At 45.6% G+C, this 23,979-nt stretch overlaps 1 protein-coding gene across 2 annotated transcripts in view; it reads left to right on the forward strand.

Moving 5' to 3' along the window:
• The window catches only part of b4galt2 (UDP-Gal:betaGlcNAc beta 1,4- galactosyltransferase, polypeptide 2), a 207,017-nt gene that overhangs the window by 12,479 nt on the left and 170,559 nt on the right, over window positions 1–23,979 (forward strand). For both annotated transcript variants that reach the window (XM_066681709.1, XM_066681712.1), the window contains exon 2: window positions 15,388–15,833. In XM_066681709.1, the coding sequence (XP_066537806.1) occupies window positions 15,485–15,833 (349 nt within the window). In that variant the 5' untranslated portion in view covers window positions 15,388–15,484. The remainder of the gene's footprint in view (window positions 1–15,387; window positions 15,834–23,979) is intronic.

The following is a 23,979-nucleotide window of genomic DNA, read 5'->3' on the forward strand; positions in this document are numbered from 1 at the left end:
ACCCACACAGACACAGGGAGAACACACCACACTCCTCACAGACAGTCACCTGGTGGAAACCCACGCAGACACAGGGAGAACACACCACACTCCTCACAGACAGTCACCCGGAGGTAACCCACACAGACACAGGGAGAACACACCACACTCCTCACAAACAGTCACCCGGAGGAAACCCACGCAGACACAGGGAGAACACACCACACTCCTCACAGACAGTCACCCGGAGGAAACCCACACAGACACAGGGAGAACACACCACACTCCTCACAGACAGTCACCGGGAGGAAACCCACGCAGACACAGGAAGAACACACCACACTCCTCACAGACAGTCACCCGGAGCGGGAGTCGAACCCACAACCTCCAGGTCCCTGGAACTGTATGACTGCAACACTACCTGCTGTGCCCCCTAACTCCACCCACTTTTCTTAATTTGCTATTGATTCAGTGCGGTGCATGGCCTTTAAAATTAAAGCCCCTATTAAAAAATGGGGAAAATACCATTTCTATTTCAAAATGCTAAACGTATGTAAACGTTTCCAGGAGTTCAGCTAAAAAATGGTAATACGGAAATTGGCCTGTAGTTACTAACCACTGTAAATGGTTGAACTTAGCTTAGTCACAGCTTTCACAAGGCTGGAGATAGCTAACGGTGTGAGTTCTGTAATAACGTAAAACTGAAACACTACTCTGATAATCATTACAGCTGTCAGCAGATGTTTTCAGGGACGTCCTGTTCCTGTGTCTGACCCGTTGCACCACTTTGACGCTCTGATTAACAGTTTATCTTCTCAGACGCTTCAGTTAAAGTCTGAAGCCGTTTTTTTTTTTTGATTGGCCAAAGTTACTTTGTATTCTGACTCGATGCAGCGAGATGATAACTGAGCTGTAGACGTACTGTGAAATATCCAGCTGCTCTGCCTCGTCGCTCACTTGTAGATTATTGTTAGCCATTGGGCTATAAGCTCTGCTTTGAGGTCTTCTTATGTGAAATTTGTAATTCTACCTTAAATGTTTGTCATACAATATAAAACTTTATTAGATAGATATGGAATATTAATTTGATACCAGCATAATTTTAATACCAGTAACCAACAGGTGAGCAGCACAAATACAACCTAAGAAACTGGACAATGATTAGATCACACCAGTCTGTGACGTACGGAACTGAGCTGCTACATAACACACTACCAACCACTTTTGTGTTTTTATTGATCATTTAAGGACTTTAGAGTGGTTCCATATTTGAGGTATCAGTTAATATTACGACAAACCAAACATGAGAAGATAACCATTTTAAAAGGAGCCCCAGATTTACAGGAATAGAGCATATTGTCACTTTATTGCACTGCCTCGTGTGTTCCTGCTTTGTTGTTTCCTTGTTGCCATGTGCTAGGAACACATGGCTCTGTTTGTGTTTGGTTCCTGTCTCCTCCCTTGTCTCCGCCCTAGCCCCGCCTTAGACCCCTCCTTGTGGTCAGTGTTTCCACTTGTGCCTCCTTTGTTACCCCGCCCTCTCGTTATCTGGGTCTGGGTTTGTGTATTGAGGTATGCTTTTGTGTTTGAGTGTTTTTGTCTTTGTCTATACCAGTGTTTCCTGTTTGTTTCAGTTCAGTTCTAGTCAGTGTTTCTATGTCCTGCATGCGTTTATTTTCAGAGTATATGCACAGTGTTTACTTCCATTTGTGTTAATAAGTAATCCTTGCATTTACGTCCGCCTCGTCGTCTCCCTCTAACTATGACACATCTTGTAAATAATGCTAATGTTTATAAATGCAGCTACCATTCGCCAGTTTGGCGTGTTGTGTTTTTCACAATGCTAACTGGAGGCTGCTTGTTTGCGTTGTTTTCTAACCAAACATATGTTCAATGGAGGAAGAAAATGGGGGAAGAGGTGGAAATATTTAGAGGTAGTCTTACATTCGGCAGCATTTTGTGGATCAAGTTTTCCAAGTAATTTCTCTTACTATCGACGTCCTGCTTCATAACACAGTGTTCAGAACAAGAACCACTACTTTGTTGAATAATGAAATCATGGATGTGCATTGACTGTGGAAAAAGACACCAACATTTGTAATGATTAATTAGCTTCTGTTTTAACATTTTTTTAACCGGTTGAAGTCAGTGCCAATTCCCGCTGTTAGCTAGGACTCTGCCAGTCACACACACTGTCCCCAAGCTGAGCGAAGCTTCCTCTGAATCACACAAAGCCAGCTATGGCTTCTTTACGTGTTACTGCTAATGCAGCTTTGCTTGAGCTTAGCACACCTGATGCCTGCGTTAGCTAGCGTTGTGATTGACTGGAGGGAGGATCATCCTACCCACCCAGAGGGACGGAGCACTCTATGGACTGAGGCTAACTTTACCTTAAATATATACCTTCACACACACAAAATGACTTTTCGTCTCTTATCGACCAAGTCACTGGTCGCTCGTCACCTGTGGATGAACTTTTATTGCCTCGGTTTTACTGATGAAAAGGAAAATCCTCACAATAGCATTATGCCATGTTTTACTGGGTAGTAGCTACAGACTGGGAACAAATCACACCCCTTCCCACCGGATTTACACCACAAATCAGACAGGGATCAATGTTCCTGCTGAACATTAAAATCCTGGAGGGAAACTGCTTGTCTGTAAATTCCGCCTCTGTCGGTGCAGTCAGTATGAGAGGACAGCTGGGTTTGTTATTGGTGATTACTGCCATCTATTCACGGTAAAAAAAATAACTTGCCATTCTATCTAGGTGTACAAAAATATTCAGTCCCAGACCGAGCACCACGGGCTGGTGCAGGAGCTGTTACTCTATGATTTTAGGATTCACCAAGCACAGTTTGACAGGCTGCTTCTTAAAATGGGACCCCGAATATCAAATCCTGATACAAATAACAGCCGGGCAATTTCTCCGTGTGAATGGAGTCCAGCTCTAGTAGGAACAAATATCCAGGAACCAAATAAGGGGAAGAAAATACTTCACAGTTGCAGAGTAAATCTGGCTTCCCCATGCTTGGTTCTCATTGGTTAGCGTCGCATTTATCGTAATTTGCATAAATGTAATCTTTGCTCAAATTTATTAATCACTGACTGTGCCCATTTGAATCGCCCGTATTTGCTCTGCCTCCTGTTGACAGAACTCGCTAGCTCTCATTGATGTAAATGAGCACCAACTGCTTTCTTTGTCCTGATGCAGCCCTGCCAATGTGAGCGCAGGGTCATACGTCACAGGGGTTTGACCCGGTGATCTCCCAATGATGGCAGCAACATTTGCCTGGGGAGCCACTCTGAGAAAGTCTAGCCCCACGTCTTGTTCTTCCTCCTCCAAGACTTGGAGAGCCTTGTGGAGTCCAGCTCTGGCTGCAAGCAGTGGCAAGAAGCTGAGAAGAGCATGGTTAAGTGTAGATGCAGCTCACCAGGAAAGAGCACGGTTAGTTCTGGCAGCAGCTCGCCTGCTGCCAGCTGTCTACAGTGTGGGCCTGGGTCCCGTGTACTGTCGGGTTCTCCATTGTCCCTTCTGAGCAACACTGTCCTCCTCTGCTTTTCCTTCACTCAGATTCCACTGCTCCACAGCCCTTTCCTGGGCACCAGTGGGAGTCTCCACGCTTGGCACGGACCACAGACTCATGTGAAGTTGCTCCAAAGAGACTGACTTCATTTCTATGGAGATTACACAAGCTGAATGTCTGTCCGCTGAAGTTGTAGTAGCCACAAACTTCGAGACATGAAAGGGCAGCGAAGTAAAAAACGATGAGGCGCTTGTGTGGGAATCCTCTGCAGGCTTGACTTTGAGGCTAAATGGCAGTGAGTATCTGAAGTTGGCTTTGAGCCTATCCATCTGTGATCTCACACACACACACACACACACTAAGTATTGGCTCCGTCAGCATTGGTGGGAGCTTGGCAGGTCAAAGCTTACATGCTTGTTAATTTAACTTTAACTGCTAAATTAGCATAAACGCTTCTGCTCACCGTCCCTCTTCCTAAGATAGCAATTATCTGTCACTTTAAATATAGCGCCACATGTCACATGCCTCTTGTAATCAGACATGGATAATTCAGGGGACCTAGCCCTCGCTGTTCCAGTGACGAGCGGAGTCCCAGGCCCGAGACAAGTGGCATCTGAAAAGCATCGCCGTTAGATCAAATCAGCCCAACTTATTAATTTTCTCACCCCCCACTGAGCACATAATGGAGCTGGTGGCATTAGTGAAGCCCCTGATATGAGCGTGTCCAATCTGTTTGTCTGAGAGAGGGAGGCATGCAAACACTTTGAAGACACTGTTACGTGGCATTGGCTTCAAACTCAGTGTAGTGAGCTGTGTGTAGTCAGCATTTGCTAGCATTTATTTTCATTTCTTTAAGTTGTATTTTGTTGTTTTTATTATGTTGGGGAGATTGAGGGTGTTTGTGAGTTAGCATGCTAGCTAGCCATGCAGACTCAGGCTATTGTTTCAACAAGCCTGCTACATTTAACTCTGGATTAGTTTTAACATACTCCTTTTTAACCATTATTACATGTGTAACGTTAGCAGGAGGTGGGATTCCTCGCTAATCATAGTGACGTGTAGCTACATAGCTCCCTATGTAGGCAGTAGGGAGTAAGGCAGCTCAGTGGATATTGAGACACACCCTCAGAATTTGACTATGGCGTTAATCTAAATACATTTCTAGAATGAGCTGTACACAGTTCAAGCGAAAGCTTGGGTGACTCTAGTTGAAGTCCACATTTGATTCTTTTTTTTAGGTGAAAAAAATGAGGTCCTCTAGAGGGAACGCAGTTATAGCTGTTTTAACGGACTGTTCTTTGCAGAATTTTTATCATTAAACATTAAAAAGAGCCCCAGTCTGAAGTCTGACTCGTGATCACGGAATCTGAGTCATTTTGTAAGTCACGAGTTTAAGTAAGTCTGTGTTGTAATTAAATATGATTTTGCAGCGTGAGCCGATTCATGTGTCATAAGATTTTTTGGAGTTAGAACTCATGGGTTTTAAGGTTTTGCAGAACGAGTTAATTAATGATTCATAACATTTTGGAGTCTGCGAAAAAAGCTGAGTCATAAGACGTTGGAGTAGGAGTCGAGGCATGACTTTAAAGAAGTCTGACTTTACGAGTTAGCATGTTAGCCACTGGTGCGATTCAAGTTGAGAATCTGAAACTTTAGATTTTAAATAAAGTTTAGATTTCACGTCTTATTTTTTTTGCCAATGTTACAGAATCATGAGTGATATATTGGAGCTAAAGAGGCGTTTGAGTTCAGAGCGAATGGGGCAGAAACCCAAGAGCTTCAGCTGCTGATCTGGCATGAGTTGGAGCAGGCCGCTGTCGGACTGAGCCTGTTTTCATGTATTTTGGATGAGGGCAGGAGAAGCTGGCTGTGGGGCTTTTAGCCCTGGAGTGAACCCAGAGAGTGAAACGCCTCCAGTGTACACACAGACTTCTGAACTTGGAGCGGTGCCCTGAATTCAGAGTATAGAAAATATTCTGGTCATGAAATAAAAATGACCAGGCAAGAATCCACAGAATGATAGGCTTCGTGTTGAAATGAGGACGTTTGGATCTGATTAGGGTTTCTCTACTGACAGCGCTGTTCTTTCAGTTCCAGACCGTGTCCTGCTGAAATACTTTCCTCCTTCCATCGATACTCGTTTGTTGCTCCATGGCAACATCTAAAAATACATTCTTGTCTGCTTTCACAGAAAAAAGGAAACACAGTCTGACTCTGAGCCTCTCTCTTCTCCATGCGTTTTATTATTCTCCAAACTCAGTGCAGCAGTCCATCAGATGCTGGACTCACTCAGACTCTGGGGGTCGAGGCAATCAGAGCCGTGCCGCTGTTGTTGACAGATGATCGATGACTGACTCTTCAGTGCGTTTGGCCCATTAAGGTCCAGTTGAATTATTGCAGTGCTGAGATTGACTGGCAGGCTCCTGAGTTGAGAGGAGGGTCACTACCCAAATCTCTCAGCTCTTCATATATTGCTCAGGAATATGGCGCATTGTGTTGTCCATTCACATCCTGCATATCAGACACTCTCATATGTGGTCTGCTGGAATCACCCTGAAACTAACTGGCATCAGATCAGTACATCAATCAAAGACTAGTCAGGAATCATAAGATTTGGAATTTGAGTCAGTTCATAAGTGGAGTCAGAGTTGATTCATGAGTCATAAGATTTTGAATTAATCCATGAGTAAGATTTGAAGTGTGTCAGTTCACGAGTCATAAGATTTGGAATCAGAGTCGACTCATGAGTCATATGAGTTTGGAGTCTAAATAAATCAGTTAATAAGTTTGAGTCTTTGTCAGTTCATGAGTCATAACATTTGCAGATTGAGTTGACTTGTGAGTCAAAACATTTGGAATTTGATTCAATTTATGAGTCATAAGTCTGAGACGGTTCATGAGTTATAAATTTTACAGAGTCAGTTCATTAATCATAAGCTTTTGGAATGTGAGTTGATTCATCAGTCATAAGATTTTGGAGTCTGAATTAATCCATGAGTAAGATTTGAAGTTTGTCAGTTCACGAGTCATTAAATTTGGAGTTTGAGTTGATTCATGAGTCATAAGATTTTGTATCTGTGTCGACTCATGAGTCATATGAGTTTGGAGTCTAAATAAATCAATTAATAAGTTTGAGTCTGTGTCAGTTCATGAGTCATAATTTGGAGACTGAGTTGACTTGTGAGTCAAAACATTTGGAGTTTGAGTCAATTTATGAGTCATAAGATTTGAAGTCTGAGACGGTTTATGAGTTATACATTTTACAGTCAGTTCATTAATAATAAGCTTTTGGAATGTGAGTTGATTCATGAGTCATAAGATTTGGAGTCTGAGTCGATTTAAAGGATCATAAGATTTTGAAGTCTGAGTTGATTCAGAAGTCATAAGATTTGGAGTCTGAGATGATTCATGAGTCATAAGATTTTGAAGCCTTAAGTAATAAGAATCATAAAATACTGAAGTCAGAGTTGATTCAGGGAAGTGATACACTGGATGATGCACTGAGTTGTTTATTCCAAGGCCTCTTTGGCCTAATTTTTTTTTTACTGGAAATGTCTAGGAATTTCTGTTGAAATCTCAGTGAAACCTGCTGTCAGATCAATAACATCTCTCACAGAGATTTAGCAGTACACCTACTTTCAGGTTTCATGAGATGTTCGATATTGCGGTCAAGATCCTGTTTGATTTTCAATATCTTGTGTTACAAGGTCCTTGATTTTTGAGAGCTCTAATTATGCGCTGGACAGATTGTTTGTGTCCGTTATTTTAGGGTTGAGCTTGGCTGGCAGGCTGCTGAGATGGGGCAAGGTTCACTACCCAAATCTCTGATTTCTTCTAAAGAACATTGCACATTGTGGAGCAAGGTGTTGTTAATCTGTGGCCTACAGTCCAGTTGTTTTTTATCGTGTAGCTGTGTACAATTTTGAAACCACAAAGGCTGCCATATTGTCGTCCCCAGTTTGTTTGTTCCCAGTCCCTCTCTTCCAGTCACACAGTGTCACCATGCTGACATTTGAAGCCAGCCTCAACTTCTTTTTGAACTGCTGCTAAAGCAACATCGATGCAGCTCAACACACTTGGAGTAGTGGTGTTATACATACATTATATTACATTACATTATCTACATTTACCTACAGTGACTTACAACTCGAATCACGTTAAACATGTCAAATATCAAGTTAGGTGTCTTGCCCAAGCATGCTTATTGAGGGAATCAAACTCTGTTCTACTGCATGGAAGCTAGCAGAGTTAGCCACTAAGCTACACAACTCACTGCACTGTGCTACCTCAGTGTGACTGAGTGCTATTTCGGGGCAGATTTGTTACAGTACTGGATCACATTCATGTTTTTTCCTTCTGTATCAATCTAGGATGTTCTGTGGATATTGGCCAGATATTGATACTTGGTGAGATGAGTATCCTCTCTGTTATGGATCTAACTGTAGAAGTGTTTTCAAGGTTTAATTTGTGATTCAGTGCTCAGTTGGTTTAAAAGTCTGTTTTTATGAGAGCTGTAATTAACTTAAAACGTTTAAAGTCTGCTGCATCTCTGACATAAAAGCACCAAAAACTGCAGACCCTGGAGTTAATATGGGACTTCAAAAGACCACTGGTTTGGACGAGAATGTGTGTGTGTGTTGGGGTTTTAATACTGTACTGTAGTAACATGCTTAATTTTTAGTATTCATTCTTTATTGTGTGCAGCACAGTGACTTTGCCGTTAGTGCCTCAGCCTTAGGTCCAGGGTTACATCCCCAGGTCTGATTACTGTCTGTGAGGAGTGTGGTGTGTTCTCCCTGTGTCTGTGTGGGTTTCCTCCAGGTGACTGTCTGTGAGGAGTGTGGTGTGTTCTCCCTGTGTCCGCGTGGGTTTCCTCCGGGTGACTGTCTGTGAGGAGTATGGTGTGTTCTCCCTGAGTCTGCGTGGGTTTCCTCCAGGTGACTGTCTGTGAGGGGTGTGGTGTGTTCTCTCTGTGTCTGCATGGGTTTCCTCCGGGTGACTGTCTGTGAGGAGTGTGGTGTGTTCTCCCTGTGTCTGCATGGGTTTCCTCCGGGTGACTGTCTGTGAGGAGCGTGGTGTGTTCTCCCTGTGTCTGCGTGGGTTTCCTCCAGGTGACTGTCTGTGAGGGGTGTGGTGTGTTCTCTCTGTGTCTGCGTGGGTTTCCTCCGGGTGACTGTCTGTGAGGAATGTGTTGTGTTCTCCCTGTGTCTGCTTGGGTTTCCTCCAGGTGACTGTCTGTGAGGAGTGTGGTGTGTTCTCTCTGTGTCTGCGTGGGTTTCCTCCGGGTGACTGTCTGTGAGGAGTGTGGTGTGTATTCCCTGTGTCTGTGTGGGTGTCCTCCAGGTGACTGTCTGTGAGGAGTGTGATGTGTTCTCCCTGTGTCTGCGTGGGTTTCCTCCAGGTGACTGTCTGTGAGGAGTGTGGTGTGTTCTCTCTGTGTCTGCGTGGGTTTCCTCCGGGTGACTGTCTGTGAGGAGTGTGGTGTGTATTCCCTGTGTCTGTGTGGGTGTCCTCCAGGTGACTGTCTGTGAGGAGTGTGGTGTGTTCTCCCTGTGTCTGCGTGGATTTCCTCCAGGTGACTGTCTGTGAGGAGTGTGGTGTGTTCTCTCTGTGTCTGCGTGGGTTTCCTTCGGGTGACTGTCTGTGAGGAATGTGTTGTGATCTCCCTGTGTCTGCGTGGGTTTCCTCCGGGGGACTGTCTGTGAGGAATGTGTTGTGTTCTCCCTGTGTCTGTGTGGGTTTCCTCCGGGTGACTGTCTGTGAGGAGCGTGGTGTGTTCTCTCTGTGTCTGCGTGGGTTTCCTCCGGGTGACTGTCTGTGAGGGGTGTGGTGTGTTCTCTCTGTGTCTGCGTGGGTTTCCTCCGGGTGACTGTCTGTGAGGAATGTGTTGTGTTCTCCCTGTGTCTGCGTGGGTTTCCTCCGGGTGACTGTCTGTGAGGAATGTGTTGTGTTCTCCCTGTGTCTGCGTGGGTTTCCTCCGGGTGACTGTCTGTGAGGAGCGTGGTGTGTTCTCCCTGTGTCTGTGTGGGTTTCCTCCGGGTGACTGTCTGTGAGGGGTGTGGTGTGTTCTCTCTGTGTCTGTGTGGGTTTCCTCCGGGTGACTGTCTGTGAGGAATGTGTTGTGTTCTCCCTGTGTCTGCATGGTTGAGTGTGTCAGACTGTCCACCGGTGTGTGTGTGTGTGTGTGTGTGACATTGTCCACAGTTTTAAGTGTGTAAATGCCCTCCAAAGTTGAGGCCATAGTTCCAGGCAGAGAGATGCTGTGGTTCACATCATGCTGATCCAGCTGAGGTTTCTCCAGCTCTAGAGGAGCCTCCTGTTCAGCCAGATGTTCCTCTGCATACTGAGACATCTAAATATCACCTGTTTTACTTGTATGTGAGTGTGTGTGTGTTGATGATAGATGTGTAGAAACAGATGGAAAGTGGGATGGATGGATGGATAGATGGAAAACTGGTACTCTGTGTTGATCCCTAAGGAAACTGCAGCATTACAGTCACAAGACATACATCATGTGTCCAAAAGTGCGTAGACGCCTTTAGGGTGCTCTCACTGGGGCCACAGATGCTCGGTTGTTCTTTGAACAATGTGTTAAATGTCCCTAGAAAATCACGGAAAATGTATTATGATATTCTTGAGCAGCTGCACATGTGCTTAGGGTCACCGTGTCCCTGTGCCATGATGAGTGTGTACTAGAGCACTCCACAGTGTGCTACAAATTGAACCTGCATTCTCTGGAGCTCCGTCTGATACGTCTTAAGACCAATCCTGTAACAGCAGGACCTGACCTCGGTCATGTTCATGGTGTCGAATTCATTCACAGAGGTGTTCCTGCTTCTACTGTAAAGCCTTCCCAGAAGAGTAGAATCTGAAGGGGGAACAAACACCGTATAACTACCCTTCGTTCTGGAAGAGACGCTGGACGAACAGGTGCCCACAGACTTAGATATATATAGTGTGGACGTAATCTTTGTGAGCAGCTGGCTGGCTGTATTCTGGACACATTTCCCTACTGTTCCAAAGGCCAGTCAGTTTTTGGAGATTAAGCGAACGCTGGCTTTAAGATCCAATTAATAATGGATAGTGACAGCACCAAAGCAAAGTCTGTGCTTTATTAAAATTTGAACATGCCGTGCTGGTTGCGTTGCCAGTTCATTTGGCGGATTTGCCTTTGTCAATTTGAAACCCCCCTTTTCTTTGAATCCATTAGTTTACAACATAGGTTCCCTGTGAAATATTCATTAGCTGTGCTTCTATTCCTGTACCATTCTGCTGTGGGTCCCTCTAAAGTTGAGCACCAGGGTACGTTCTCCTCTCACAGTATTAAAATGGCTAATGCTCATTAATTGGTCATGTGAACACTTCGTGCGGTTACGCATGCAAATCTAAGGAGTAAACCTACCCTACACTACACTACATGGTGTACTATATACTCACTATATGTGCAAACGTTCTTCTGGAATCGAGGGTCTTATTAAGAAGTTGGCCCCATTTTTGCAGCAGGAACATCATCATCTACTCTTCAGGGAAGGGAATTGATTGCATTGAGCCCGTCAGACACTAGTGAGGTGAGGTACTGGATGGAGCTCCATCACTCCTGAGAACTTCACAGCTCCACAACCAAATGCTGGGGTGGGGTTTATAACCCTACACTTAGCACCGGGGAAACTGAACTTAGGCTCATGTGCAGCTGATCCAGAGAGTCCCAGAGAGTCATTGCACTCTTTTCTATAGAGATTATATGTGCAGTGTTTTTCGACACAATGGGGGCAGCTTAAAGAAGCTGAATTCACTAATTATAAATGGGCGTTGTGTAGTTTAGAAGTTGGCTAATCAGCACTAGCATCTTGTCACATGTCATGTTTCACCAAGGGACTAACTTATCTCGGCGTGCCATTATAGTAAAAAATAAATAAATAAATAAATAAGAAAACAAGAAAAAAAAAAACCCAGAAGAAAAATCCACTTGTTACTACGAGAGGCAACAAACAGCACAAAACCTGTGTTCTCCATGGGCACCACTCGCTGGAGGAGAGGTCATATCAGAATTAGACCTGTCTTCCAGCAGATTAAGGTTGTTTTCAGCTTGATGGAGTGCACTCCAACCTAATTCTTAAACTGTGGGGAGATGGAGAGCTATATGTGGCAATAATAGCAAAGAGAACAAACAGCTTTTTTTTACTCTAGCTCTTGCCAGGGGCCTTTTTCCACAAGGTCCTTGCAGCTCTGATGAATATTTTACCCGTGTTAGTACTGGGACATGAACATACAAAATGCTCTTTGAGCCAGCTCTCTCTCTCACTGAAGAGGGTCGTTTGAGAAACAGCTCGTCACGACTAACCTAGGCAATGCTGGGCAGATTCGTTCAGAATGGGATTTTTTTTTGTTCATCGAAGCTTCTCCTGTATTGACCCACAGAAACTTAGAGGTAGGTCCAGCGCTGTGAAGTTGACTTGTGTCAATTCTCAGGAGCTAGAAGTAAAGCAAAAATGTGTGTGAAGTTTGTCCAGGATGAATTGTAGTTATTATTGCAGCCGTTGGGTGTTGGCAAATTGAACCCGAAGGCCAGGTTTCGTCGGACAGTCCGCCGGACTCACCTCCGCATCCACCCACTCCCACTCTCCACCAGTGAACTCTGCATCCTACCTGAGTTTCTGCATCTCATCCAGCATGATCTGATCATACGAGGAGGTTAGACGGTGCTCGTAGGTTCAGGTCAGAGTCCATTTGATGTTGGATTGGACTCTGATTTGGACCATGTCAGTCTAGTGCCTTTCATTGCCATTCTTCCTACTCTACCTCCAGTTGGCTTGTATGTGGGGGGTGGGGGGTTGCTTCCCAGCTCGTGAAGGAACATCACACTATACCATTAAGTTTCCGTGGGCGAAGCTCACCTGCATCTCTAACACGATTATTATTCCTAGTCTATGTCTGTTTCTGGGAAAGTGGGATTTTGGGATCCTGGGAATTCCAAGAGTGGCATAATTGGCTCGCTCTGCTTCTGTGTCGCCGAATCTGAAGGATAGCCCAGCCACATCCCCTCCATCACTCCACATGCTAGAGGAGGTGAGCGTCTATTAGCGTACGTAACAGTAGTATTGTTCTCCTCCAAGCATGTTGAGCTCTCCCGACACTCCTGTTTGTATTCCCCCTCCCAGGCAGCCTCTTATGACTGGGGGGATCTTAGAGAGCGGTTGGGTACTCATGTGAACCAGGTCACTCTGGATATGACAAACCACTGCTATAAACCATAGTGCAGAGGGGGCTTTAAACCCCTCCAATCCACAGTTAGCACTGGGTATGATAACCTTAGGCTCATGTGCAGCTGCTCCACAGCATGCCGTTCTGTTAACCAAGGTTTTCTCTGTGTGAAATCACCTGGACATTTCATAACAACCCTGGCAAATGAGCAGGATCATGTTTGTGTGATGTCTTGATTTTAGTGCTTCTGCATCAGGTTCTCTCTCTCACACACTCTCTGTCTCTCTCTCTCTCTCAGCTCTGCAGTGCAGTGCAGTATGTCTGTTTCTACCTCTTCTGCTAGTGTGTATGATTCATGATGGGGGCAGGTAAAAGTAGGGTAGGAGATCTTGTGCTGTGAGCTGCTGTTTCTGCATGCATATATATTCCCAGCAGGAGCTTAAAGAAGGCACAGTTGCCCAGCAGTGCTTCCTCTATACTTGGTATCTGTGCCGTGTGGAGGAGGAGGAGACAGGACTATAGGGGACGGAGGGTCTTCTAACAGACCGCGGTAGCAGTCAGAGGTGCGCATGGACACTTGAGTAGTTAATCGTTCTGAACACTGGAGCAGAGACTTTACAACGGAGGAGGAGGCAGCTCTTGGACTGCACAGTGTTGTGTTTGTTTACAGGGCGAGTCCCTCCCTTTCGGAAACAGAGCCTCACTGTTTAAGCTCTCTGATGGTATTATTTACACTTCATCCCTGCAGTGTCACCTGTCCTTCAACACGAGAGCTGCTGAATAAGAAAGCGACTTCACTTTCATCCATTAAGACCGACTTATGCTTCTGCATTGAATCAAAGCAGAGATTAAGCTGGAGTCTGCGCAAGTGCCCTACGCCATTGTGAGCATTGTACGTTGTGTTGTGTCTGCATCGTTCTGTATTTAAACCGCTCAAGCACTAGGGATGAATCTCACGTATCTTCCTCCACCCAGTGTAGTGCACAATGTAGGTTCAAATGTCTGTGCACCCAAAAAGTATAGGGCATAGGGGTCTATTTGGGACAGCACATAGTTTAGATATGGCGCCAAGAAAGGAGCAAACATAACCCACCTGGGTCACACTTCGCCCCGTGAAGGACTGGCGCCCCCTCCAGGGTGTGTTCCCGCCTTGCGCCCAGTGATTCCGGGTAGGTTCTGGACCCAGCGCGACCCTGAACTGGATAAGGGTTACAGACAATGAGTTCAGGGTCGTGGTGAGTCCGGAGCCTACCCGCAATTGCTGGGCGCAAGGCGGGAACACACCCTGGAGGGGGCGCCAGTCATTCAGAGGGTGACACACACTCACACATTCACTCACACACTTTTAAGTCACCAATTCACCTACTAACCATGCAGTGCCACCGTGCTGCCCTTCAGTTAATACATCCTCAAATTAATCCCGGTTCATCCAGCTGTGGACCAGTCACAGTTGTTGCCAGCTGTGCCTTCATGATGAATAGTTACATTTCTGGGGAGATGCGTGTGTAAGGCTACGGCTAGGGTTTGTAGATGGACACTACAGTGCTTCAGAATCCGATTTCCAGTAACAACTAATTTATTCGGTTTGAGAAATCTAGAAATATCTGTGTGCAGTTTATTATGGTCAACGTTTTGTGGTCAGCTGATCATTCATTAACCCTTATGGATACTATCACATTGATCCCGCATGCACCTCTCTAGTTGTAATGATGCTTCAGCATGTCATCCATCCGTCCCACCCACGTGCGGCCCGTCTCCAGCCTGATCCCTTCACACTCTCCACCCCAGAGAGCTCTCACCAAGCAGCCGAGCGTAAAATCAGCTCGGGATGTTTCCTCCCACGATTGGGCCAGGAGAGTCAGGGAAAGGGAGATAAATTGGCTTCAAGCCTGGGAGGTCGGGCACCCGTCTGTTTATTCCTTAGCTCCCCGTCTTTTTCTCAGTCCTTTGTCCTGTCTGCTTCATTGGAAAAAGCCATCATGGCTGAAATAGCTTGTGCTGAGGCTGGTGGACGCCTGCTTAGGTTGATGCTCACGTGGGAAGCCCACGGAAAAGTCAATTTCTTTCATACAAAAGCACTTCATCTGGAAATGGTCTTATTTGTGGGTGGCACTCTTGGTGCTGAGGATGCTTTTTTTGAGGTCTGTCTCATGTGCAGACCAGAGAACAGAGGGTAGATTTGAATAAGTGAAAGACGGTAATGGTTTGATTTCCCGTGGAGTTGCGGATGCATAATAATTCATGGGAGCTCCGTGGTAAATGAGGCCTGTTGGACCGACAGCGCGGGGATGTGTTGATGTAAGGAAAGTCGACTGTAACCCGTGTGTCAGTTAAAAATCGATAAATTACATGATGGAGCTGGCAGACGTCTGAAGTGAGTTAGTGTTTTTAACCGGCTGCCGAGAGACCGAAGAGAATGGACACCAAGAGTTAGAGGCGACCGGCTGTTCATCCAGAGCTTTGTAGTGACCCCCTTTTAAAGGAACACTAGGTAGTAGTTTACCTTATCATTTCAGCTTCCAAATCATTGTGATGCTTCCCTCTCCCTTTCCTAACTCAGGCTCAGCACCACAGAAACTGCTCTATGTAGCTTTGAAGGAGGGTAGGTAGCAAGTCGATTCTTGTCTTGCATTAAAGAAGATCTATCTCACAATGTTCTCCTCTGTTTCTCTTCCACTAGGAATTCTCTCCGAGTCACTGTCCCGAATCGTCCAGTGTCAAGGCGGGGTGAGGCAAGTCGGGGCCGCAGACCGGATGCCCTTTGCGGCCACAGCTGCATGGCCTCGACCATGAGCCGGCTGATGCTGGGCCGGACGCTGGAGCGCATCTGCAAGGCCGTGCTGCTGCTGTGTCTGGTGCACTTCCTCATCATGATGATCCTGTACTTTGACGTCTACAGCCAGCGCTTCGACATCTTCAGCCGCTTCAACAACGGCCGCGGGGCCAACTCCTCGCGGGGGCCACACCACTTCTACTACAACTACTCCAGCAGCAGGCCCAACACCACCTTCCCCAGCTACCTGCCCCCGGCCGAGCAGCTGTCGGGCACCAACAAACCAGAGGCAAACCGCACCCTCTCCACCCCCAAACCCATCCCGCCGTGCCCTGAGGTGCCGCCCGGACTCGGTATGGAAGCTCTTTATCTGCCCTTGGTGCTTGGGATTGGGTTTATCGTGTGTCTTTATCTTGGTGTCTACTTGTGCTTGTGTGTGACTTTGTAAAGTAGCGTGTGCAATACATGGAACAACGGGGCTCGTCACACAGGGGTGGACGATGTGATGATACTTGATAATTATTGTGATGCCCAATATAATGCTGAGAATATGGTGGATATTGTTCATACTTAAATCACAATTACTTTATAACTGTCTGAGTTCAGTTATTTAAAATCCTACAGCAGACGTCGATTAAGCCCCGAATATCTCCTCTCTGATCAGAGCTGGAGATGCTGAATTTATTTCGATGAAGACAACCCCCTAATGATTTAAATCTGACTTAGATGTGTTTCTAAATATTCACAGGCTTCGTGTACAGCTACAAAGCCCCGACCTGCAATTTGGTGGGGTTAGCTCACCAACTTGTGTGATGTCAGAAACCCTGGCTGTAAGCATCTGTGTTTTTGAGACGCAGCTGTACAGTGAAAATACTGGAAATGCTAACATAGCTAACAACCCGGTCTCACACTTACTAACAAGGTGATATAGTCACATATATAAGAGACTGCAATTCGTGACATAGTCATATAATTCCGACATTTTATGCGACAATATCACAATCATAAGTGTATGAGTAATTACCATAAAAACACGACAACACTTCCTCATTAAGACGTCATTAGCATCCGTTAATACCACGGTCTTATTTTTATTTACGGAAAATATAACGTTACTAATTCGTTATTTACTTAAATATCGACGCAAATAATGTCTAGAGAAATGTCCTTTTCAGTGTTAACCTTTTGAAAATTAGTCAAACTAACGTTAAGTGAAAGAAATGTTCTCGTTAGCGTTAAAGCTAAAATAGGACACCAATAATAAGCATTGCTTAGGAGAAATATTATAATAAAATACTTTATGCCTTTGTTGGAATAAGAACCTATGATCTGTAATTCGCATTATGCCTTTTTCTATGTTATGAGTGATGACTGTAATGAGGAAGCGTTGTCGTGTTACTGTCGCGTAGTGTTTCTATGGTAATTTACCCATTCACTTATGATTGTGATTTTGTCGCATAAAATGTCGTAAATATGCGACAATGTCACTATTTGCGCTCTCCTGTTTACGTGACTATATCACGAGCGAGTGTGAGACTGGGTTGTAGCTAAACACTGCTCTTTGAGCCAATTAAAATGACTTTACGTGGATGTTAGCTTTCACAGAACCCTTTGATGTTGTTGCAAACGCACCATTTGGGTAATATTTCAGAAGTTGAGCTGAGACGAAATAACATTTTAAACTCACTGTCCACTTGTTTTTATAAAAATGTATGTTAAATATAAAAGGATTTGCCAAGGAATAAACATTTATCGCTAACAATCCCTAGACAGGTTAGCTTGGGTTTGGACACACATCCAGTGCTAACTTAGTTTTGCTGGTCCCATGGATACAGGAAGATGTCAAGTAAGGAGTCATGCATTAAATGATCAAGTTTTAAAATAAGTATGAACACCACCCGTGATTTATTTACAGGTTTGTTGACAGTTAGTTGATATGTACTTGAATGTCTGCTGCCTGGTGGTTGAAATGTAAGCAGTAATACACAAGTGGTAGTCTTATAATGTGAGATATTGACACTGGTGTGTTGTGGGCCTAGGACCTACCACAGTTCTGTTATCACTGTTTAGTGAGGATTCTGTGAGTATATCCCAGTAAACATTTAGCCTTTAATTCAACGTTGAAATAACGTAATGACTGCCGTCTAATCAACGTTCTCTTAAGGTTGAAAATGAAAGTTGAAAAGACGTCCAAACACAGACATAGAAAAGACGACTATTAGACGTATTTTGGACGTCCATTGACGTTATTAATTGGTTTCGAAATAAATTACTTGTATAAAATGCGTTTTGGACGTCCACTGACGTTATCGATTGGTCACTACTTAACTAACTTATTAAGAGGGATTTTGGACGTCCATTGACATTTAAAATATATCTTTGACGGACAGACTACTTTTAGACCTATTTTGAACGTCCAGGGACGTTCCTTGTTTACTGGGATGGCTCCAGAGTCGGCCTAATGAGCTGGTGAACAATAGCAGTGGAGTAGAGGGAAAAAAAAAAAAGTGCCTAAACTCTATAAAACCCATAGACGCAGCATTTTCCTGTTTTTATTTCCTTACAATTTTCCCAACTCTTTAACCTCAGTTCTCCTCTGTGCTTCTTTAACTCAACACTCCCTGAGATTGTGTCGGTCTGGCCTCGGATGCTTCATTCCGAAAGCTACTAGGTCAAACAGGTTTCCGCGCCAACTCCATCTGTCAGATGAAACCGTATGTGGACAGTAGCTTGGTGATGCAAAACAGTCCAAGCCATGACCCGCCGAGAGCCCAGGGCCTGTGTTCTGACTAACCATCGAAGTGGAACAGAGGGACGGTGGGCAGGAATGGGAAGAGCTGATGTGGGCGGGGCCTGTGATGTCAACTCGGGGAAAGCCCTGTGTTCAGAGCTGAAGCCGGATGATTCCTGACGGGTAAAAAGGGGAGTTTAAAGCCAGAGAGAAGGCAGATTGAGGTAATAAAATTGAGGAGCCTTGTTTCTGGAACAATAAGAATAAAATCTCTTTCATAACTGCGGTGTAATAAGGCTCGCAGTGCAGATCAAAGGGCTGGTTATGCGAGGGAATGTGAGAGAGACGAGCGAGGGGATGGGGGGTCTATTCATGCCTGGAAACTCTTAATTAGCACTCTCTGAACAGGAGATAAAATGGCAGCAGCAGATTTTGTGTGTGCGTGTGTGCGTGTGTGCGTGTGTGTGTGCGTGCGTGCGTGCGCGTGCGTGTCTGTCTAGGCAGCCACAATGATGCGTCTCCACGTTGTAATGGATTCTCTGCAGACTCCAATTAGTCTAAAAGCCAGTGTCCCACTCCGTTTTGGAGACGGAGCAGTGAGGTGTCGGTATTCGTCCTCAGCATGGCATCTTTAATCCCAGACTCCAGACCTCTTCACCATCTCCGGCGTCCAATCAGAGCGAACCGCCCAAAATTAACATTTCAAATCACAGATTGATTTGTGTAGCCTTTTTACAACTGGAGCTGTTACAAAGAGGATTCACAGAAACCCAGATCCTAGTGATGAAACGGAACCTCCCCTGAGCTTCTGCTCTACCTGCCTCCAACAGTTACATAGTGCTGTTTCTGCAGTGCGAATAGCAATGACAGAGGCTCTATTCTCCCTGTTATAGGACAGTGAACGGTCACAATATAAATATATCACAATATAAAATGCTTAAAAACATTACAGTAAGAAATACCCTGGAGGCCAAATGAATAAAAGCAGCTACGACACAGACGTCCAGAAACATCGATGATCTAATAAACTCCAAGAAAAGGACATAATACATGTTAAATGACTGGTCATGAAAGCTCCTAATCCTGTTCAGCCAATCAGATTGTTGTGGGAAGAGACCCGTCCCTGTGCTAAGTATCTCTGACTGATACCAAGAACAAAAGAGTGGAAAAGTTCATATCACTCCTCTGAAGTCTATGAATATGACCGAGATTCAGATTCAATATTTATTGATGTTTAAATTAATGTCTTTGTGATGACAGTGCAGAAAAATGGTCTGCCCTGTGGACTCCGTCACTGTGAGACTGTGCACTGCTCAAATCTGGAGTTATGAGGCTGTAAAGAGGGGTGGAGATACATCAGAAACATCATCATCTCCCTCTCACTGTGTGCAGTTGGTGGTTTCATGTGGCTGTCTACTTTGTCTGTGACACTGAACAATACTGGGCACTCATGGGGAAATGTAGGTTTGTTTGTTGTTTTCCAGAAACATGTTTGTTGGCATTATTATTATTATAATTAAAATTTTGTGTTACTAAGTGTTGTGCAGCAAGAGACTTCCACTAAGAAAGCTGCTCATATCTCTCCTATCCCCCCTTCTTCACCAGTTATATTGGCTTCCAGTCACACAACGCCTCAGCTACAAAACCCTCCTGCTGACCTTTAAAGCCTTGCATGGTTCTGCACCCTTTTTTCTCTGCTTCATCACCAGTCCTTCACAGGGCAACTCACACACTCAAACATTCACTCACACCTACGGACACTTTTGAGTCGCCAATCCATCTACCATTGTGTGTCTTTGGACTGTGGGAGGAAACCGGAGCACCCGGAGGAAACCCACGCAGACACAGAGAGAACACACCACACTCCTCACAGACAGTCACCCGGAGGAAACCCACGCAGACACAGAGAGAACACACCACACTCCTCACAGACAGTCACCCGGAGGAAACCCACACAGACACAGGGAGAACACACCACACTCCTGAAAGACAGTCATCCGGAGGAAACCAGCGCAGACACAGGGAGAACACACCACACTCCTCACAGTCACCCGGAGGAAACCCACGCAGACACAGGGAGAACACACCACACTCCTCACAGACAGTCACCCGGAGGAAACCCACGCAGACACAGGGAGAACACACCACACTCCTCACAGACAGTCACCCGGAGGAAACCCACGCAGACACAGGGAGAACACACCACACTCCTCACAGACAGTCACCCGGAGGAAACCCACGCAGACACAGGGAGAACACACCACACTCCTCACAGACAGTCACCCGGAGGAAACCCACGCAGACACAGGGAGAACACACCACACTCCTCACAGACAGTCACCCGGAGGAAACCCACGCAGACACAGGTAGAACACACCACCACACTCCTCACAGACAGTCACCTGGAGGAAACCCACGCAGACACAGACAGAACACACCACACTCCTCACAGACAGTCACCCGGAGGAAACCCACGCACCATCATCCTTGTCAATCTTCCTTTGAGACACATGAGGCCAACCCACTGCTGCATATCCAACTGCTGCTAAACCTAATGCCACTGGACAGCTTAAAGTGCTAGAGGGGAATGTAAACTGTCTAGATCTGTCTCATCAGCCCATGCGAGTTTGTACTAGCTAATGCCACAAGGCAAGAGATGGGGGGAGAGTAGTACCATCCTGCCAAGCCAGAGAGCAGGGCCAACTTTGTTGTCTAGGACTCCCAGCCACAGACGGCACACTCACTAGGAGCAAAGACCTGGATTTTGGGAAAGCATTCTTTGTAGAATGAGCTACACAAGTAGCTCCAAAATGAATCGAATAATGTCTGCATTCAAACCAAGTGACCTCTGTAGATGACCTGGACTTGCTTTTGCTGTGTTGCTGTTTCCAGTCTAGCCGCAGTCCTCTTGGAATAAGCAAGGACATCAGCTCTAATCCATGGTGTTTAGGAAGCCTACTGTACTGTGAATGTGACACATCTGCTGCAGCTGTGAATTATGCAACTGGAACTGGGTGAGAGAACCGCCTTTCCCTGAGCAATGCACCCCATCAGCAGGAAGAAAAATACTCATTAACTACAATGTCATTGTGCCGCATATTCCTGCGCGTAATGAGGCAACCTTTCCTAATGAATGCGCCTCTATCGCCGTTTGATAAGCCCGCCAGCGCCGGGCCTCTGCCACCCATATCCTTCTAATGAGTTTTAAGTAGATCTCTCAAGGGAGCTGAGAGTAGTGCTGCGTCATGTGACACCCCCCCCCCCGTCCCCTGCATTGCTTATGCTCTGCCACCCCACAAGCTCTCCCTCAAACCCTTAGTCTCTGTCAATCTCTCTCGCCCACTTTCTTGTTTTCCTCATTTCTCACTTCGTAACGATGAGAGCTTTCAAAATGGCTCCCTCAGCACTTTTTAGTTGTTTACGTCTCCACCTCCATGGCTCCTCCCCCCTCCCACAGCATGATGAAGTACCAGTATGCCTGTCCAAATGCCCTTCCCTGTGTTGAATAAGGGATATGTCAAGGTTTCAACCTCTTGGCCGTAGACTGTTACTGGGATGTGTTGTTTGATACGGGTCCCTGTTGTGGCAGTGAGTGAGGGAGGGGTGAAGGAGGTTTTGCTCACATCAACTGCTTTATTATTATCAGTAGTGTGATGTGGTTTCAGTGGCCCCTGTTGAGGGGGTGGTATATAATGCAGCATGTGAACGGCTAGTTGTTGGAAATAAGAGAAATGGGCGAGTATCAGTATGTCTGCCACTTTGGAAAGCGTCATAATATTTTGGTCAGTGTGTAGGTCGTACCTGGGGTGGTGCAGTGGTTGGTACCAAATTTGGTCAAAGGCACCCTCAGGCTAAAGCTCTCATCACATTTTTTTTTTTAGCTGAGCGACGAGAAACTATTTTCTCAAAAAATTCTGACTTTATGTTTTTTTTTTTTTTAATATTCTGACATTATTCTTTGACGTTTCTGACAAAGGCCAAGGACGGCCCACCCAGTCAGCCACTGTCAATTCAGCGTGGGTCTGAACTGGTGCATGGGGAGTCCAGGGGAGTGCGAGACACATGAGACGCTATCACAGCTTTGTTTTTGTGAAGAGTGTAAAGTGCCTCACCTCTGATTTACGAAGTGAAAGTGAACCACCACACCACAGTCGACAGAGTAAACTGGACGCCTACTTTTACTTACGCCACTGATTGTAAATAAAATGGCCACTTCACCGTTCTGACGTCATGGCTGCATTTTCATGAAGTTTTGTAACAAACCGTTTATATGACCTCCAGTGAACTGGTGACAGAGTCATGTACGCAAGGGAGCAATCCCACGACAGAGCTACTGAAGCACACACTGCGAGTTAATGCTGGCTCTAATAGTAAGGGCAATACACAGGGCATCAGCTTGTTTTGTAGGGAACTAGGCACTAGCTAATTGTACATTGGGGACACCCACAATACCTGTGTTGTGGAGATGCTCCGACCAAAAGAATATAACCCATTTGGCCTGTTTCCCAACATCAGCTTCAAGAACTGACTGTGGGTTTAGTAGGGGATGATGACTGGTAGCGAGAGCTGCATAGGCTAACCATTGATGTGTGTTGTGGCATCATAACCCACGCAAACAAGTCATAACCCCCAGATTAAGAAGCCGTGCTTTAGCCTGTGAAGCTGAACTCAATGCCTCTTGCTGTGAACTCAAAGGCAGGAGCTGTATACAAGCGACCGCATTGTGCAGTGTTTTTATTCCGTTTCGAATCTTTTTTCTTTATTGCGCCTTCCTGTCCTCCAGCTGGAAGAGGGGCTACAAAGAGGCCTCTGTTCTCTGTGTGTCTTTGTGGATGGCTGATGTACTTCAGCGCCGATGTTTTGAAGGGCAGGAAGAAGCTGTTCATGAGAGCCTCCGCTCAGATCACAATGGCAAATCCATGATTCAGTTCCCCCTTGGCAAGACGATTCAGCGCTACGAGACGTACAGTATGGCACCACTGGGGAGAGTTTTGAGTTCTGACTGCCAAGACAAGGCGAGGGAGTCGGCAGCGAATACTCAGGGTGGGGTGGGGGTGGTGGTGGTGGTGGTGGGGGAGCCAGATGGCTTTGACTACAAACTGCCAAACATTTTTTTGGAAAATAGATCGAGACGTAAATGAACATACAGCATCGTTACATTGAGAACCAGACGGAATTTGACACTTGTGTTAGTTGTGCAGGCTGCAGTCATCAACAACCACTTTTTATTTCTTGTCGTAAATGCTGGGGAGGTAATGTCAGTGATGTATCTGTATCCAACACACACACACCCAGTCACTTACACATGTGGACCGTTTCAAACAATCACCCGGTCATTGGATTGTGGGAGGAAACGCACACAGACACAGGGAGAACACACTAAACCCCTCACAGACAGTGACTCGAACCCAGGATTGAACCCAGGACCCTGGAGGATTGTGACAGTTACACTACATGCATCACTATGATAAAAACCCTTGTAAGAATCACTAACATATATTTAATGCCCTGTATGTTGAAATTTTGCAGTGACTCCTTCAGCAATGTGCCCTAATATAGAGCTGTTGTCTCCATGAAGACTTTTGTCTCCTGGAATTGATCTCATTCGCTGGAAATCAAAATATTATTGGTTGATTCCTCTGTCAATTCCTGTGTGTTAGAGGTTTAGCCGACACATTAGGCCTCCAGTCCAGCTCCTGAAGTCCTGAACAGTGGTAGAGCTTGCTTGTCTGTACCTACTGAGATACTACTGGCCTTTTCAAGGATTT

This window comes from Hoplias malabaricus, chromosome 9 (genome assembly GCF_029633855.1).
Source record: "Hoplias malabaricus isolate fHopMal1 chromosome 9, fHopMal1.hap1, whole genome shotgun sequence".
Classification (NCBI taxonomy): Eukaryota; Metazoa; Chordata; class Actinopteri; order Characiformes; family Erythrinidae; genus Hoplias; species Hoplias malabaricus.